The 16,819-nt window shown below is 46.9% G+C and overlaps 6 protein-coding genes across 6 annotated transcripts; 4 read left to right on the forward strand and 2 right to left on the reverse strand.

Annotated features, from left to right (window-relative positions):
- Window positions 1-1,333: 1,333 nt before the first annotated feature.
- Window positions 1,334-1,705, forward strand: BKA55DRAFT_692293 (uncharacterized protein; the record flags this gene model as incomplete). The annotated part of the gene is made up of 1 exon (XM_046199765.1): window positions 1,334-1,705. One exon carries the CDS (start codon window positions 1,334-1,336, stop codon window positions 1,703-1,705), a length of 372 nt encoding a protein of 123 aa, XP_046047716.1.
- Window positions 1,706-2,158: 453 nt separating this feature from the next.
- On the forward strand, window positions 2,159-2,782 carry BKA55DRAFT_516644 (ankyrin repeat-containing domain protein; the record flags this gene model as incomplete). The annotated part of the gene is made up of 1 exon (XM_046188102.1): window positions 2,159-2,782. A coding segment is annotated over one exon (624 nt), but the record flags the coding sequence as incomplete, so codon positions are not given.
- Window positions 2,783-2,980: 198 nt separating this feature from the next.
- BKA55DRAFT_516203 (camp-dependent protein kinase catalytic subunit PkaC1) lies at window positions 2,981-4,290 on the forward strand (the record flags this gene model as incomplete). The annotated part of the gene is made up of 4 exons (XM_046188068.1): window positions 2,981-3,364; window positions 3,471-3,724; window positions 3,825-4,049; window positions 4,149-4,290. 4 exons carry the CDS (start codon window positions 2,981-2,983, stop codon window positions 4,288-4,290), a joined length of 1,005 nt encoding a protein of 334 aa, XP_046047718.1.
- A 771-nt stretch (window positions 4,291-5,061) lies between these two features.
- BKA55DRAFT_573997 (pectate lyase-domain-containing protein) lies at window positions 5,062-6,053 on the reverse strand. The gene has a single exon (XM_046193262.1). It carries the CDS (start codon window positions 5,934-5,936, stop codon window positions 5,172-5,174), a length of 765 nt encoding a protein of 254 aa, XP_046047719.1. The 5' UTR covers window positions 5,937-6,053; the 3' UTR covers window positions 5,062-5,171.
- Window positions 6,054-8,406: 2,353 nt separating this feature from the next.
- BKA55DRAFT_692296 (uncharacterized protein) lies at window positions 8,407-10,625 on the reverse strand (the record flags this gene model as incomplete). Its single annotated transcript, XM_046199766.1, has 6 exons — window positions 8,407-9,225; window positions 9,273-9,607; window positions 9,666-9,814; window positions 9,868-10,115; window positions 10,189-10,562; window positions 10,616-10,625. 6 exons carry the CDS (start codon window positions 10,623-10,625, stop codon window positions 8,407-8,409), a joined length of 1,935 nt encoding a protein of 644 aa, XP_046047720.1.
- A 3,831-nt stretch (window positions 10,626-14,456) lies between these two features.
- On the forward strand, window positions 14,457-16,149 carry BKA55DRAFT_573999 (uncharacterized protein). Its single transcript, XM_046193263.1, has 2 exons — window positions 14,457-14,853; window positions 14,928-16,149. The coding sequence occupies exons 1-2, from the start codon at window positions 14,597-14,599 to the stop codon at window positions 16,039-16,041; spliced, it is 1,371 nt and encodes a 456-aa protein (XP_046047721.1). The 5' UTR covers window positions 14,457-14,596; the 3' UTR covers window positions 16,042-16,149.
- Window positions 16,150-16,819: the final 670 nt, after the last annotated feature.

The raw sequence follows: 16,819 nt of genomic DNA on the forward strand, positions 1-16,819 counted from the left end.
TCCTCAGAGAGGATAAAGTCCGACAATACGACTTAGAGCTCGATAATCGAGTCCGTATCAGCAGACGGTCGGCGTCTTACGCCTTGTGTCGTTTTTACCGGCGAGAACCTCCAAGGACAGTGGTTTCCAGCCGTTTTTCCTGATTGGAAGTACACTTGCAGTCTAACTGGTTAGTCTAACAGCGACATCTTCGTCCGTTGGTTCATGGGGGTATTCATACCGCAGACTAAGCCGAAGGATCCTAATCAATGGAGACTATTGGTCCTAGACCAGCATAAGTCACATATTACAGCGGAATTGATAAAAAAGGCATGGCTGCATAAGATTTGGCTCTCTTGGTTACCCTCACACTCATCACATATCACTCAGCCGCTCGATGTTGCCGTATTTGGGCCGTTGAAAACGTACTATCGCCAGTTTACCCGCTCTTGGGCCTCATACGAAGCAACCTCGCCACACCAACAACGACTCTTCCTAAAAGCTTATAAGAGGGCTTCATTGAAAGCCCTGAGCCGTAGGAACATAATAAGTGGTTTCTCGGCCTCTGGGCTTTTCCCGATCAATCTACAGAAGGCGTTAGCGGCGTTGAAGCCAAGGGAGAAGAAACGCAAGCGCTTTAACGGGCCTATAACACCAAGGAAGGCCCAAGTAATCGCTGATACGATCTGGAGTATGCCCTAAGGAAGTGCCGATATTCAAAAACAACTAGAAGCCGTGCAAAGTTAAGGAAATACCTTTATTCGCGACTTCAATTGTATCATAAAGAAGGCGATGAAATATATCGACCAGAAGAACAGTCAAATTCAACGCCTAGAGGAGGAAAAAGCAGTACTGAAGGCGTCAGTAGCAGCAAGAGAGCCCACTGGCCGAGTCGCCGTTCAATTTGACCCCAACAAGGCTTTCCCTGAGATTGAACAGATTATCTCGGCTCGTGATCAGGCTGAAAAGAACGTACTACATCAGATCGAGGGAAATAAGAGAAAACAACGTAAAAAGAATCCGCCAAAAACACAGACTGCAGATACAATATTCGTAAATCAGTTTCCAAACTCTCAGTTAAATTGAATAAATACTCGTTATTATAGAATTAATTGAAGTCATCTACGGATTCGGTTGTGATGCTATCACGGGTGTGCGGGGACGGGGGGTGTGTGGGGTGGCGGTGAGTTAGTCTATACGTCACGATCGAGCATTCCAGGAAGACATCAAAGAAGGAATAGTAAAAGCCGTCAATGGAATGTTTGTATTTGAGAAGACATGCCTAGAAATGCCTGGCTAATGAATAAATAGGTTCCTATTGGCTCATCTGTACATGGACTCTTTGGATGATAAAATGACAAAAAAGGCTGTTGAGAAAGCTATACGCCGATTTCAAGAGCAGAATCCAGGACCTAGCGAAGAAAGGAAAATCCATATTCTTTCGGAAGCTTACGCTCAAGCAATGGAAAGAATCAGGGCTCAAAAAGCTGGTATTCGCCAGCTTGCAGAGAGAACACTTCTATGGATCACATGCGCCAAAAGACCACTTAACACATCGGAACTTCAACATGCTCTTGCTGTTGAGCTAGAGGCTAATGAGTTCGATGACAAAAACTTCTCTGCAGTCGATGATATGGTCTCCGCCTGCGCTGGTTTGGTCATCATCGACGAGGAAAGTAAGATCATCCGCTTGGTGCACTACACCATGCAGGACTACTTCACATAGAACCATGAGCAGTTGTTTTCTCACGCCGAAGAGACCGTCACCTCAGTTTGTGTCCAATATCTCTTATTTAGTTACTTTAGCTCTGGGCCGTGCACAGGGTACCGTGATCTGGAGCTGCGACTGAAACGCTATCCTCTCTATGATTATGCGGCGCGGAACTGGGGACACCATGCTCGGGTCTCATCTCCGCAGCCACGGAAGTTGCTCTTGAAACTCCTGTACAATGAGGGCAAACCAATGGCCTCCAACCAAGCGAGGACGGCATTGAAATTACCTGGGGGTGGCGTTGGATACACGAAAATGACAGCGTCGCATATTGTTGCATTCTTTGGACTGAGTGACCTGATCATTTCTTTTGGCGAGCGCTATAGCCTGACTGCCAAATCCTCTGACGGTCAGACGCCACTATCATTAGCGGCGGAGAATGGGCACGACACTGTGGTGAAATGGCTAATGCAGCAGGAAGGTGTTGATTTGAACACCAGAGCCTTTAGATATCTCTGGACTCCGCTATCGCTAGCCGCACGCAATGGCCATTATGCGGTATGTAGGCTTCTACTGGCTCGGGATGTAGTAGAACCAAATCCAAGAGATTCAGGTGGTAGAACGCCACTGTCTTGGGCGGCAGGCAACGGCCATGTGAATGTGGTTGAACTATTTCTGTCGGATTGTCGGGTAGCGCCAGACTCGAGGGCATCATGGTTCTACAAAGGCCGGACACCAATCATGTGGGCTGCTGCCAATGGACATACGGCCGTGGTAAAAGTGCTACTAGGGACTGGAATGGTTGACTATGGTTCCAACGACGATGACGGTCGGACAATACTTTCATACGCGGCCCAACACGGAAGCTCAGAACTAGTCAAGCAGGCTCTTGCTAGAAAGGGAATCAAAGCTAACTGGAGAGATCAAACTGGCCGCACCGCCTTGTCTTGGGCAGCACAAAACGGTCAAACAGCAGCTATCGAGCCGCTTCTCGCCAGGAACGATGTTGATCCGAACTCCACTGACAACAGCGACAGAACACCACTCTCATGGGCATCTCAGTACGGACATGAGCCAGTAGTCAGAATGCTTCTTTCGACGAACAGGGTCTATCCGAATCTCAAAGATATCAACGGCATCACGCCACTTTCTTGGGCTATTCGATGCGGGCAAGATGAGATAGTGAAGCTGCTGCTTGGCGCAGAGGGCGTGGATGCCAGTATCAAATATGAAGATGACCACGGCCTTCCGGCTCTGCCCGCTAGCTACAGACGATATGAAGTCTCAAAGATGCTTCCTCAGAACAAATACTCCAAGAATCATTCCTTAGAGAATGGCCCATCACCGACGCAGTCTAAACTGTCGACAAACAATCATTTACGAAATCATTTCAACATCAACAAGACTATAGGTATTGGAAGCTCCTCTCGCGTGTACCTAGCCCAGCTCAAGTCCGATAAGCGAGCTTTCTTTGCTATCAAGGTTTTGAAGAAAGCTCATATTGTCAAAACGATGCAAATAAGACGTACCATCGACCAACGAGCTATCCTTGTTGACGTCAACCACACTTTTTTAGCCGAGCTGTATGGAACTTTCCAAGATATGAGAAATCTATATATGGTCATGGAATTTGTAGAGGGTGGTGAACTGTTAACATTACTAAGACAAGTCAAGGTACGTGCCCTGGATATCTTCATTTATGCTCACATGAGCTTTTCCGGCCTCGGCTTCGGTATCAATTAACTATGAAAGTGGCGCTAACTGTAGGATAACTTATTAGCGCTTCCGTACTGGAGTTGCCAAGTTCTATTCTGCCCAAGTAGTCTTAGCAGTGGACTACCTACATTCCAAGGATATAGTCCATCGAGATCTGAAACCAGAAAACATTCTAGTCGATTGGCTTGACTACATCAAGATTGTTGATTTTGGGTCTGCCAAACGTGTCCCGGCCAAGACTTGGACGCTATGCGGAACGCCAGAATACATGGCTCCAGAAGTCATCTCTGGTCAGGGTTACAGCAAGTCTGTTGACTGGTAAGTGTGTCTGTGCAAAAGAAAGAGGCAGATTCAGAAAGAGAGATTCACCAATCAACCATCTTGGCCACGATTAGCTAATGGCTTGTTCATCTTATAGGTGGTGCCTTGGCATTCTGATATACGAGATGCTCTGTGGCTATACCCCCTTTGCAAACGCATCACCCCTCTTGATGTACGAGAATATTCTCAAGGGGGAAATCGAGTACCCTAGCTATCTCAAGGAATCAGGGGCCCAAAATTTATTGGAAGGCTTGCTTACGAATGACCTGGAACGGAGGTTGGGGACCGAACGAAACCCCATAATGATTAAGCGAAGCCCGATGTTGACTCGGCGAGTCTCCATGCCGACTGGACGGCCTTCAATAAAGACTCGAGTCTCTAACTCGCAAAGTCAACAGTGTAGCTCATGGGACATCAAAAGTCATCCGTGGTACCAGGATGTCGATTGGAATATGCTAGAGGAGAGACAAGTAATCGCGCCTTATAGGCCACCCATTAGACCAGCCGATGGTTATAGAGGTCAGAAACAAATTATTTCGATATTCAGATACAGTACGTACTAAAACTGGCTCAGGATACACAAGGCCATTTGCTTCCTATTCCGAGGATGAGGATATATATATTTGCCGGGATGCTGGCGTGTAAGTTGAATTCATCTTTATTTGGCCCCTTTATTAATATCATTGCAGGAGCTGCGAAGACGATGTATTTGCGGACTTTTGAAAGTTCTCAGCTGGATGTATGACGGAAAATGAGAGGCCTCATAGTGTAGGCATAGGAAGACAGAAAGATTTAATTTCCTAATTATGCTAGAAAGACGGGTTTTAAGTGGAAGTAGGATGGAGTTGAGAAGCTTGAGGATTAGCATGGTGTCGTTTTAGGAAAGAGAAGCGTAAATCACCCGCGTTCGTAACTTTACGACACACGTCGCAAACAGCCTAGCTGAGCCCCCAAGGCGAAGAAATGGATGAAAGACATAAAGAGTTGACGACAAAAATATCAGAGCTTATTAATGAGAGCTCGAATGCGATGCCTGATACGGATCCGGATGTGCCAGGCTGGCTACAGCAATAACAGCAGTCAGGTAAATCCTTTCATCGGCCCTGATCAGGTCCAATCAGGTCAGAGGCCACAGCTACACTCTAAAGAGTCTCAGCTCAGAGGGCGTGCGTATGTCTTGAAGGCCTTCATGGGAATACGCGCTATTGGGAGAGGCATCTGATATCCACAGAAACATCATCACAGTCAGAAATAACACAAGTTTGCTCGTTCAACGAAGTTTATATATAGTAAGAGATATGTACGTTGAAATACAGAACTGGTAGCTTTCCTACCCTCGACAAGAGGTGCTTCAAGCACCCTATTAACCCCTTATACAATATCCATCGATCCTCCGCAGTATTACTGTCTCAATGTAAACATCGAGGACTCAATCGTAAAGCGCTTAGCAAGACTTGACGGAAGAGTACTTGCAAGCCTTGCTGGGACCAGAGCCAAGCTTCTTGGGCTCCTTGCCGGGAACAGTGCCCTCGAACTCAACGCAGATCTCCTTGACGGAAGAAGCGCAAGTTCCAGTGATGGTAGAAACGTCACCCTTGTTGGAGTTGATACCAGTGAGGACCTTTCCGTTGAAGGCCTTGACGTTCTTGACGACAACGTTGCGGGTACCCATCTTCTTGCAGTTACCGCAAGATCGGTAGAGCTTACCGAAGTCAACAACGGTGAAACCATCAATGGTGACCGTTCCAAGACCGTTGTGCTGGATAACCTTGTCAGCGGCACCAGTAGCACCACCGCCCTTGATGAGAGCGTTACCGTCACCCTTGAGGGAGAGAGCATCCTCGCAGACCTTCTTCCACCAGACGTTCTCAATGGTGCAAGAGCCCTCACAGTGAACACCCTCGATCTGATCAGCGCCAATGATGGCGTTCTTGAGGGTAGCGCCGTTCTTGAGGATGAAGACAGCGTCGGCGTCACCGCCCTCAGCCTGGCCAGTGCACTTGACGCCGCGGCCGTAGGTCTTCATGCCACCGTCGAAGACGCCGGAGATGGTCTGGACCTTCTTGTAGGTGACGGAGCCCTTGGAGGCGGGGATGGGGAAAGAGGCGCGTCTCTCGAGGGCGCCCATGGTGTTGGGGGTGATGTTGCCCTGGGGAGAGGCCATGGTGGCGGAGGCGAAGAGGCCGGCGAAGACGATGGAGAACTTCATTTTGATGGATTGGTTGTTGTTTTGGTGAAAAAAGAGGTAAGATTTCTTGTGAGAGTTTTAAAGAGAGGATAACCACCAGGGTCAAAGAGTGTAGAAAGTTAGATTGTAAAGAGAGACTATTGAACTGCAGAACTAAAACCATAAACTGGAAGGGAGGACCTGAAGTCTTTATAGCAAAATGTCATGAGCATTCCTCTCATGATGACCCTTGTAAGCTTCATGTTTCAGATCCGATTGAAGGATGTTGTTGAGAGAGGAAGTGCTCTGATTGGAGGAATATTATCTACAGAATCAGAGCATGTCACCCATCGACCTAATCCAGAACGTGTCACCATGTAATCCACCAACCTGTTTCTCGGATGGAGCCGCAGGGAAAAAAATACTAGCAGGGATCAGATTCCTGGTTCTTATCGAAAAAAAGAAAGAAAAAAATCGACGCGTATTCGGCGCGCGGACATTAGTTGTTTTGCATACCGCAAAGACCTCCAGTGAGAACCACCATCGGCGTACTAAATCGAGGAGACACTAAGAATCACGATGCGAAAGCTAATCGCAGTAACCCCAAAGAGTGACATCGTCCGATGAACAGGGCTGAAGGAGCAAAGCTAACCCCAGTTCATCTCCGGAAATGAGGTGGATTATTTCGGACGCGGTTAGCCCGAGACTGGTCAAAATACGAATGCAACAATTTTACACTCCCCCTGCAAGTTTAAATTCTCCCTTTTTAATGCTTAAAAACAAGCTTCATTGGCAGTGACAAACAATTGTGGTTCCGCAGGTTTGCCTATCGCTGAAGCATACTAACTTTTAAGCACACTGTAGCTGAAACGGAGACATCGTATTTGGCTACCAGTCTGTGCACTTTGCGGCATGTCATAAATTAAGGGGCCTGCCAAAAGAAGAGACACGGTAAACCTACTCCAGAGGCTCAGAAAAGGAAACCTGAAGCACTCGGGTTACTCATTCATCCCGACTTCCGATATCCTGGTCGTATAGCCAGTTGTTTGGTAATGACTCCATATTCCACTGTGGGTTTTGTGGTGAAAGCCCGTTTTTCGGCCCTTCAGTTTACGGTGGCATGTCACTGTTTTGTCTCCACAGAACAGCATCAAATTCCAAGCTTTTTCATTGCCGACGGGATTAAGAAAAGTGGTGCTGTCTGTGTTAATTTACGAAGCATGCAATCAGGAGCTTCTCTCACATCCCAGTTGAGCATAGCTCACCTACCCTGAAGCTGACCACTGGTGAAGGAATAAGCAGGATTATCTACTCTTTAATTAAAGAAAACACGGCAGCTAATGAATTACGAAGTCCCTTGACTTTTGTCTTCTGTTTATCTTATATATGATTTAAAGTATAATGATGCTGAAAATGATTGTGGTTGTTAAACTCCTTTTCAACTCCTTTTGCAACATAAACAACTTGGAAAAACTTAGTACTATCACGTTACAAACGAATCTAGTTAAATAGAGGGTATATTGGGCGACTGGACGAGGGATTAAGCTAACTGACTCTTCTCCAGGAGGAATATAATAAGATGAGCTTTACGAGACCGTGGCTAAGCCCTAGCAGCAATCTCATGATACCTCCTATTGAACGCTGTGCCTCTCCTATACGACCTCTCATCTAATCAATCTGCAGCCCTCAGAGAAAGTGGAGGCCTGCACTGCTTGTCGGCGCGACGTGGACCCATTCAAGAATGAAAATGGGCAAATTATCCCAAGTTTGAAACACGTGATACGCCGACCCCTGCCCACACTGACTGGAGTTGGTTCAAATCTGGCTAGCCATCCGCATCCTTACGGAACTTACCGTCTTATCTCCCGTACATGTTTTTCAATCGATTGATTTAGAAGCTCGGAACCCGAGGGTTATGTGCACATGCCCCGTGGAACCTTGCCTGAGACATGGATCTACGGGGAATCGGGGATAAAACTTGAGTGTGCCTCGCTGTTCTCGGTGCAGATCGACACGTGGATGGAGGAGGAATGGAGGTCGGGCGTATTGCGAAGTTGCGGATATTGGACGGATTGCACTTGAGTCGTAGATTTCGACATAGAGGTGAAGAGTCCTAAGAATATGGAACAAGCAATTGAAGTTCAGGATAAGAGTTGTTAGGTCTCTTTCTATGTTTAATATCATTTCATTTTTGAGCTAGCCAATATACCTACTCAAAGTCGAATCCAATGTAGCGATGTAATGTGTTCATCGTATTTGCGGGATGTCGGTAGAGGAGGGTGACAGAACCCCAAAGTCAGCAAAGTGATCCAGGGGACTTTCCATCCTTATTCGTGGACTATAGAACTGCCTGAATGTCAGACACACTAAAACTTATACATTAGTCACGCGGGCGACGAGGAGTCTTAGGCACATAGTCGGCGCTGATCATTAATCGCCACCTCGGAAGTCGGAGCTTGATCAATCCTCAGGGGGATTAACTTCCATGTCATGCTATTCCCAAAGCAAACAACTAATCTCTACCAAGAGTCTCTCGATAAGCCGGAGGTAGAATGCCTTCCAGAGCAGCCTTGATCTGCAAAGCCAAAGTCCGCGAATGCCATCGATGCTGCTGGGTATAACCCCCCATAACCCAATAATTGTCCAGTCTCAAATGTCTCTTCCACATTCCCCTAATCTCCCCTTCAGAGTCAATTCCCCACGTTATATCAAGACGATCAGCGATCTCATGAGGTCCCAGGATTTGCTCACTGCTACTGAAAGCATCGACAGTATGTCCTCCTCCCAAGATCTCACCCGCAACGTCGCGAACATCGCGATCCGCGAAACCAGTACACCAGATCACAGCATCCGCATCAGCTGTACTCCCATCTGAGAACCGAAGACCAGTTTCCGTGAACGCAACAGGCACAACTCCTGCTTTAACGCCAACCTTTCCTTGTGCTATAAGCTCGGTAGCTCCGACATCAACATAATGCCCGCCCGCTTTCTCAATCAGATTAGAGAAGAGAGCTTGGTTAGGCTCAGAACTATCGAGGACTGGAAAGCCAGCTGCTTTGAGAGCTTTGTAGCGATCTGGCTCGTTGGATGCAAGGACTCTGAACAGATTACGCGCTAGTTGTCCTTCCACTGCGGCTGGAAGCATAAAAAACATTCTGTCTCCACGCGCGACGTCAAAGTTGTACGCGCCTAGACTGACGTCGTTGCAAATATACTCGAATGGGCAGATGTATGTTGGGGATCTAACCACCATTGTTGTCTTTAGGCCAGCTGCGTGGCAGTCTGCAAGAATGTCGAAGCCTGTATTGGCTGAGCCTATGATGAGAACCGACTTTTGCGCGTTAGAGTTCATGACAGTGCCGAGACTCAGGTACTTACCTTGACGCCTTGATTGGCCAATCTCTGACAGTTTTTGTAGTCTGACGAATGGATGCTGATGCCTTTGTAAACCTGTCGATCTGGAATAAAGGGAACGTAGGGCTTCTGCGAGGAGACGCCCGTTGCCTGTACCAGATGTTTGGCAGTGACAGTAATCGCTCCAGCAGGAGTTTGTAGTCTGACTGTCCATTTCTCGTTCGATTTATTGTACATAGTTGACTGGACCTGCGCCGACGTAATGACATTGAGGTTGAATGTCGCTACGTATTGGATCAAGTGATTAGCCAGTTCATCCTTGCTCAGACGATAAGTACCCCGGAGTTCTTCAGGGTAGCCTCCAAGAAATTCGTGTTAGCTTGATTCCGTATCTCAGAACGCCTTTAATTAGCTTACTCATATAAGGCATGTCGCAAAACGATGTTGGAACATGAAACTTCATGGAGTCATAACGCAAAGCCCAATTATCACCAACATGGGCATTCCGTTCAGCCATGATGCTCTCAACGTCAAAGGTTTTGAGTCGAGCGGCGAGAGCTGCAGCGCTACAAGATGGTTAGAGAGCCAGGGAAAGGAAAGTCACAGCATTACAACTCACGCGTTGCCGCCACCAATAATAAAGACATCGGTATCGATATCGTGTATGCCATCCAAACTACGCCTGGGCGAATGAAGAAGAGATTCATCTTCTGGTTGCACATCAAGGTTCTCAAGCTTGGTGCTCAGAATCCAAATCCGCCACTCCAGTTCACCGGTGCTATTTTGGGCTGGGAGAAGAACAATTCTCGCACTGCACAAAGCGTCCGGTGATACAGTTCTGAACGACAAGGCAACGTCGAGGAATTGCTAAAGTCGGAAACTCTAGCGTCAGTTTCTTCCATTTGTACGACTAGTTGCCAATTGAAGCGGCGGAACCTACCAGTACAGGCGTCGCAGGGACAAAGACAGCGCTCTCCATATTCCATCTCATAGAGATCCCTCTCGCCTTGTTGGTTTCCAGAAGATTGGCGACTATTACTGAAGGAGTGTAGAAGGTACGTAAATGATACGTGAACGCCAATGCATCTTTCCAGTAGGCTTGATCAGCGAAGAAGCACTCCTGGAGAGCGTCGGTATCGTTTGCTCTCAATGCATCATGAAATGCTTTGACAACGACCGCAGCTTGATCTGATGCATCGACCTCTTCAAAGGATATCCTTTTGACGATGTATGATGAAAGTACAGGAACGGGCTGTTGATCGAATAGCTTCAGGAGGTCTCCAGCTGGAGGGTAGTTCTGAGACTTCTCATTGCCTGTGATCCGGTTGTTAGAGATTGAACAACTCTACTTGAGTAGAAAAACGCACCGTTCCCCATTTTGAGATGACACTGTGATTTGGACCTTTTGATCAACGAGTTTAGACTTTCCGAGTAACAGCAAGAATGCGAGTTACGATAATAATACGAAATGCGGGGATGACGACTCTGTTCACAGCAATCTTCTGCAACTAACGACAATTAAACCCCAGAACATACCCAGAGACGATGTAACAAAACGTTGCTTTTTATACAAACAGTCTCCATTCCTATGCATATTTGCTATCATCCTCGCCAAACAATCACATCCCTCATGCAGCAGCTGCTGTCCCGGGATCCGAACCCCGGAACCAACAGCACAAACCGTCGAATGGTGAGCTCCTTGGTTGTTGGCAAACAACGGCTGGTGCAACCGTGGCTGCATGCAACCAACAAACAGCCCCGCGAAGTGCCAATCAACAATCAAGAGGCTGGTTCTAGAACGGAAGTTTGTTGGTTCGGTATAGAGATCGGCATGAAACCTTGGTGTTAATGCAGCAGGTCGAATGAGCGCAAGATTGTTGCTGTCCTTTACGTCGTCCCTTATTGTCGAAAGTTATCTCTAACTGGGCGCAAGGAACATGTTCATTTAATTGAGTAGGGAAGCCTTCTGGCATCTACAAGGTGGCCATGAAAGCTATCTTAAAGACCTCCTTTAGACCTTCTATACTATTACCCTTCCAGCTAGGTGTTAATAGCCCAGGAGGTGTAGAGTTAGCTATCTTCCTCCTTGACGAAGCTATAGCCGGCCCTAATAGGGCTGGGTTCTAGTATCTTACCTCCATCGACCTCCGCAACGCCTTTAACAACGGCGATAGACCCTCTATTGCTTCCTCAGTCACCACCTTCTCCCCTACCTTCTATAGGGCTACAACCTGAGCTTATAACGACCCCTCGCTGCTGGTCCTGCCGGACGGTTCGGCTATAGCCTCTTCTAAAGGATTAGGCAAGGTGACCTTCTAGGACCTCTTCTTTTCTCCCTCTCCTTTAGCACGCTGATCATGATCAGGATGTCCGTGAACGTGGCCAAGCATAAGCTCACGAGCATGCGGTTTCCTGGCGGCAGTCGTAGCTTCATCCTTTGATCCGAAGCCGGGCAGAATGGCAACTGGCGGCGGTTGTTGCAGCTTTCCGTCCTTTGGTGTTCGTGTTCAAGTTGTCACCTGCGATGGCTGCAAATCGACCATTACCAAGTTCTCGACTGCCCTGAAATGATGTGTGCTCGGGTAGATCTGCTGAGCATCCTATCCGTCGAAACAAATAGACCTACAATTGAACCCTCTCATAGGACGAGACCTTCCCTCTATACGGCTGACGGCATGAGAACGTATACCTGGTGGTTTATGTTTTCCAGTGGATGAGCCTGAGGATAGTTTAGCTGGATCCAAAGGACATGCGAGATCAGTTAATACTTAGGTATGTATTTCTCGGGCTCATTCAATCTTACAGCCAGTCCAATATTAGACTTCAGTCACCAGACGGCCCGATCAGCTGTCCTTTGAGTCAATGCGTATCAGCGAGCGAGACCCAGGAGTTCCTACTTCTGGCTATTCACGAAATAGCAGGCCGGCAACCAAGCTCAGCACCCCGTCAACGATCCTTCTCTAGCACTATGCTCACTGACTCGAAGACCTATGTATTTTTTGATTCCAGTCGTTCAGAGGATAACTGCGCGACTCTATGCCAAGCACGTCGTCGACAATTCAGCCCCAGTTATCCCCGCATCCGCCGAGCACGCTTAACACATAACTGTGAGCTCTAATAAATCCATAGGCGCTCTCGTCTTGCCAGCATTCAAGGTCATTAAGTAGAGAAGAAAATCGCAACTAGTGCCAGCAGTTCACGCTAATTCCAGATTGCAGCTTCTGTTATAGAGACTGGAATGAAGCAGTGTCGAGAGGGAAGCTGCTGAAGCGGCAAAAGATGATACTGATGGCTGGTTTCTTCAGGCTGTAGATAGAGCATTAGATACACATCAAAGGTCGATAGAAAAGGGTAAGGGTCCCCTGATATACTAAATTGAATAAATGGTTTGTATATTTAGCTGTAAAAGTAGTCAGGTTCCTGACTTTCACCATTGACCCAGCGACAATGTATTGGTATTTACTAGATTTTTTAAAAAGTATATTGTTCGTACTGATGATAAGCTGAAAGGTTCATTTTGGGAAATTGCGTGAGTCGTTGGAATGGTCCCTGAAGCATGTTTTGAGAAAGGGTTCTTTACAGTTGAATCTGGCCAAAAGCTGACGCCGATCATGTATGAAACGCGTCAAGTCGACCATATTTAACTTACAAAATATATCCCTTACAGATATCCGTCATCGTCTTACCCAAAGCATCCTGTAGGCGCCTCATAAACTGACGCTCTACCGCCCACCTATTCACATCAGCTCCAAAGTCGCTTTTTCAATCCCCTCATCACCCTCATACGTGTCTATACAAAGTATCAACCCAAAAACATCGCGAACATAGCCACTCTTGTTCTTCTTGTCAATAGGTATCAATACCGCTGATGTCAGGTTTGCGGGTATTAAGTGACTTTGTTGTCTTGTGGGCTGCGAGCCAAGTCGGGAAGTTTTTTCTAGTATGCTACTACGATGGCTTGTCGCTTGTCATTCAAGTTTGCACCGATATAGTCGCAGAGGGATTGATGTCGGTTTTTTCCGAGATAAGTCGCGAATTGTAGTTCACAGACTGGTTAGGGGAACAAAACAATAGAAAGAAGGAAAAAAACCATCAAAAAGGAAATAGAATAGATAGAAGGCCGCAGGGAATAATTCATTGCTTGGTCTTTCAAGCCAGAAGGTCAACGTCTCGATATACCAAGAGATGATTATAACAGTCCTTCAATGTTCCATCTAATGGTGCCCAAACTCATTTAGTCTGCTAGAGCATGCGCTATACTAGTAGATGTACCGGTATTTTCGTATTCACGATCTGCCATTCCATTTTAAGGCACTAGTCTAGAGACTACACTGAGCACCAATCAACCAAGAGGTTCCTGTCACTCCTGCACATGCGTAGCCGTACAGACCTTGATATCTCAGACTTTACTTGTCCAATCAGCTAAGCAAATTTTTCAAGCCTGGACTCCTAAATTTGGTTGATTATTGTGGTCTGCGGTAGGCTTTCATTTCCCTTAGCTTCTACATTAAGTTTCCACGACCCATTCTCTGGGTATAGAACATAAGAGTGGCATAATCCAATACAGCACCGCGTCTTAAGGGTATATTCCCTCTAGGATGCAATACCAAATAGCCAAGAAATCTTCCATAAAGGCAATCCTCTACTAAATGCCTAAACTAACGTCTCTTGGTCTAAAACAGGTCTTCTTGCTTCGCCGCCTGAGAGCTAAGTGACGTGATAAGCCAGTGTCTGTCATTGGTAAGACTTTGAGATGACATACTACATAGTAAGAGCTATACCAGACTGAAGTTTTAGCTTGCAGTAGTGTCTTGATAAGAAAAATTGATGCGGTACTTAAATGATAGCCTTAAAAAGGACTAGCCGAAACCTCTAACATGGCGCTTTTAAGTACAAGATCACGGCCCAGCAGCAGTTACTGGAAAAAGAACTAACATTTACAATGTGGTTCATTATCGGCTGGGCATCAAGGAGCGTGCTGTTTAGCCACCTGCCTTGGCCTCATTGAAAGTACAACGCATGGTCAACAATTTCTGAAAGCAACCAACTACCAAGGGCCTATTAAAAACATCAACTGTAAGTGGCGCATACCCATGACTGAATAACGCGCGTCCCAGGAAGGGTGCGCTTACGCGGCCTTGGCACAGCAACTAATCCAAATATAGCCCTGAGACTAACACTGAGCTGTCCTGCATTTCACTAACCCGATATTCTCTTGCTCCAGTCTTCCCTTTCTCTTACATCAATCAACAAACATATCAAGTTATTTTCGAAATTCATATCCTTTAAACGTTATAGATAAACTCAGTAACAACATTAGCCAGCAATGAACCCAAATTCTAACCCCAATGGCTAATAGTACCAAACTTTTCGGCCGCGACCTAGAATCGCTGACCAGCTTTGGTGATGGTCGAAATTGCACATCCGATGGAGCTCTATCTACTGCAATAGAGCCTCTCGAGTTCCCGGAGCCCGTACGATGGCGTCGCCGCGCGAGATTCACGGATCTGGTGGCGTTAATATCACGACGAGTACAAAACAATCATTTCCGAACGAAGCTACGAAGGCGAATCTGGTTCCTCATAGTAGGCTATCTATCCCTTGTGTAAGCTCCTTTTCCATTCTGTTACCTAGAATTATCTCTATGCATACTTACCCTGGTTCCAACGCTCTATATAGAGGTCTAGTTCACGTTTTAAGTGATGTCTTACAAACACATTTTCCCGATGACATGGATTCAATCGTTCATCGGTGGGTTGATATCACCGCCACAACAATTGGTGTTGGGTATTGGCTTTCCGACGCAACACAGGATGTTCATCCTGTACGTTGCCACTCGCACAACGACTATTGGAGAACCAAGCCGCTGTTTAGTGCCATTGCTGCTGGCTGTCCAAGCGTAGAAGCCGACGTATGGTATCGGGATGATGACTTGTACGTGGGTCATCGTCAATTTCAGCTACGCTCGAACCGCACTCTTCGGAGTTTATATATCGATCCGCTGATTGACATTCTTGAGCAACAAAATGGCTTCTTCCCGTGTGAACGAGGACGAGACTGTGCCTCGCGTTTGCCCACTAACCAACCACTCGTTGGGGTCTTCAGTTCTGACCCTGAGCAACCACTGGTTTTGCTCATCGACTTCAAAACCCCGGGAGAGGCGACATGGCGAGAGATTCAAATGCAACTGAAGCCACTGCGGGAGCGGAATCTGCTCACTTACTTCAATGGCACGGCCATTATTCCCGGCCCCGTTATTGTTGTTGGATCAGGCTACGCTCAATTTGACGATCTGACTAAAAACGACACCTACCGTGACGTTTTTTACGATGCACCGTTGGAGCTGCTGGCCGACAAGTCCGCCAAATGGCCAAACCCCAATCGAGCTCAGGCTGGAACTCTCGGGGCATATAGCAGTGACATCGATCAAGCGCCAGAACATGACCGTCCTGGATCAAAGCGACTCCAGTCGGACTCCACCATCGGTAGTGAGACACCGTACAGCTACGCCCCTTCCAATAGCTACTATGCCTCGGCAAGCTTCAAAAAAGCGGTTGGGCATGTATGGGGGTCGCGTCTGACGCAAGAGCAGCTGCAACTCATTCGAGCCCAAGTCCGAGGGGCGCATCGGTTAGGTCTGAAGGCTAGGTATTGGGGTGTACCGGCATGGCCAATTGGGCTAAGGAATCACATTTGGCATATTCTAATTAGAGAGGGTGTAGATATGCTCAGTGTAGATAACTTGCGGCAAGCAACCACATGGGACTGGAGACGGAAGAAGGGGTTGATATAATCTATATCCACTACTAAAACACTTTCGCTCAGACACATTATATATCTACATAGAGTGCGAAGTTTACGGCACTTTTACTTAGTAAGATATTCAATATCGTAAAACCCATTGTCATATTTGGTACTCTTAATCCCATTGAATGTTTTCCCGGACGATGAGAACCATATCAATCTGAAGGTACGGGAACTAGGGAAAGGAAGTTTCTGAAGACCACTTATTCATATTTATATCTTATTGAACCTCAGAATGCAATCGTCCAGTAGGCACGACCATCAACAAGGATCTCAAGCCCGACTACGACTGGGCTCTTGTCTCATCCAAGTATGGGGGTACCAGAGTCGTTCATAATACCTTGTCATAGGAACCACATCGACCTTGCAAATAGATAACAGAGCACTCATCAAGGTTGCTGGGTCTCCTTTGTGTACTGCAGGCATTCGATCCCTTCGTAAGTATTCGTTCCTAACATGACACCATTTCAGTCGAGTTTAAGAATATGGCCAGGGTTTACTTGGCGCTGGATTCCAGGTCTCGGTTCCAGAGTCGGATAAGTATAAAAGTCAGCAGACTATGTCTATGCCAGGCCACTTCATCAAATGCTCTTACCCATATAGAAGCCCTCGACTTCTAGTCCATGCGTTCTACAGCGCAGAAGCCTGCAAGTTTCAACCCCTTTGCGATCTTCGGCATGACACAAGCAGCGTAATGAGTCTGCAATGCCCAATTAAGTTTCTGAATTGTACAAGGAGAGCCATTAAACAAGATGGAGTCACAGGGA

Source organism: Fusarium redolens, assembly GCF_020744475.1.
Source record: "Fusarium redolens strain MPI-CAGE-AT-0023 chromosome Unknown BKA55scaffold_11, whole genome shotgun sequence".
Lineage (NCBI taxonomy): Eukaryota > Fungi > Ascomycota > Sordariomycetes > Hypocreales > Nectriaceae > Fusarium > Fusarium redolens.

Coding starts and splice junctions, on each gene's coding strand:
- BKA55DRAFT_573997 (XM_046193262.1), bottom strand. CDS start 5,936: ATGAAGTTCTCCATCGTCTTCGCCGGCCTCTTCGCCTCCGCCACCATG.
- BKA55DRAFT_573999 (XM_046193263.1), top strand. CDS start 14,597: ATGGCTAATAGTACCAAACTTTTCGGCCGCGACCTAGAATCGCTGACC. Junction 14,854..14,927: donor GTAGGCTATCTATCCCTTGT/GTAAGCTCCTTT, acceptor CGCTCTATATAG/AGGTCTAGTTCACGTTTTAA.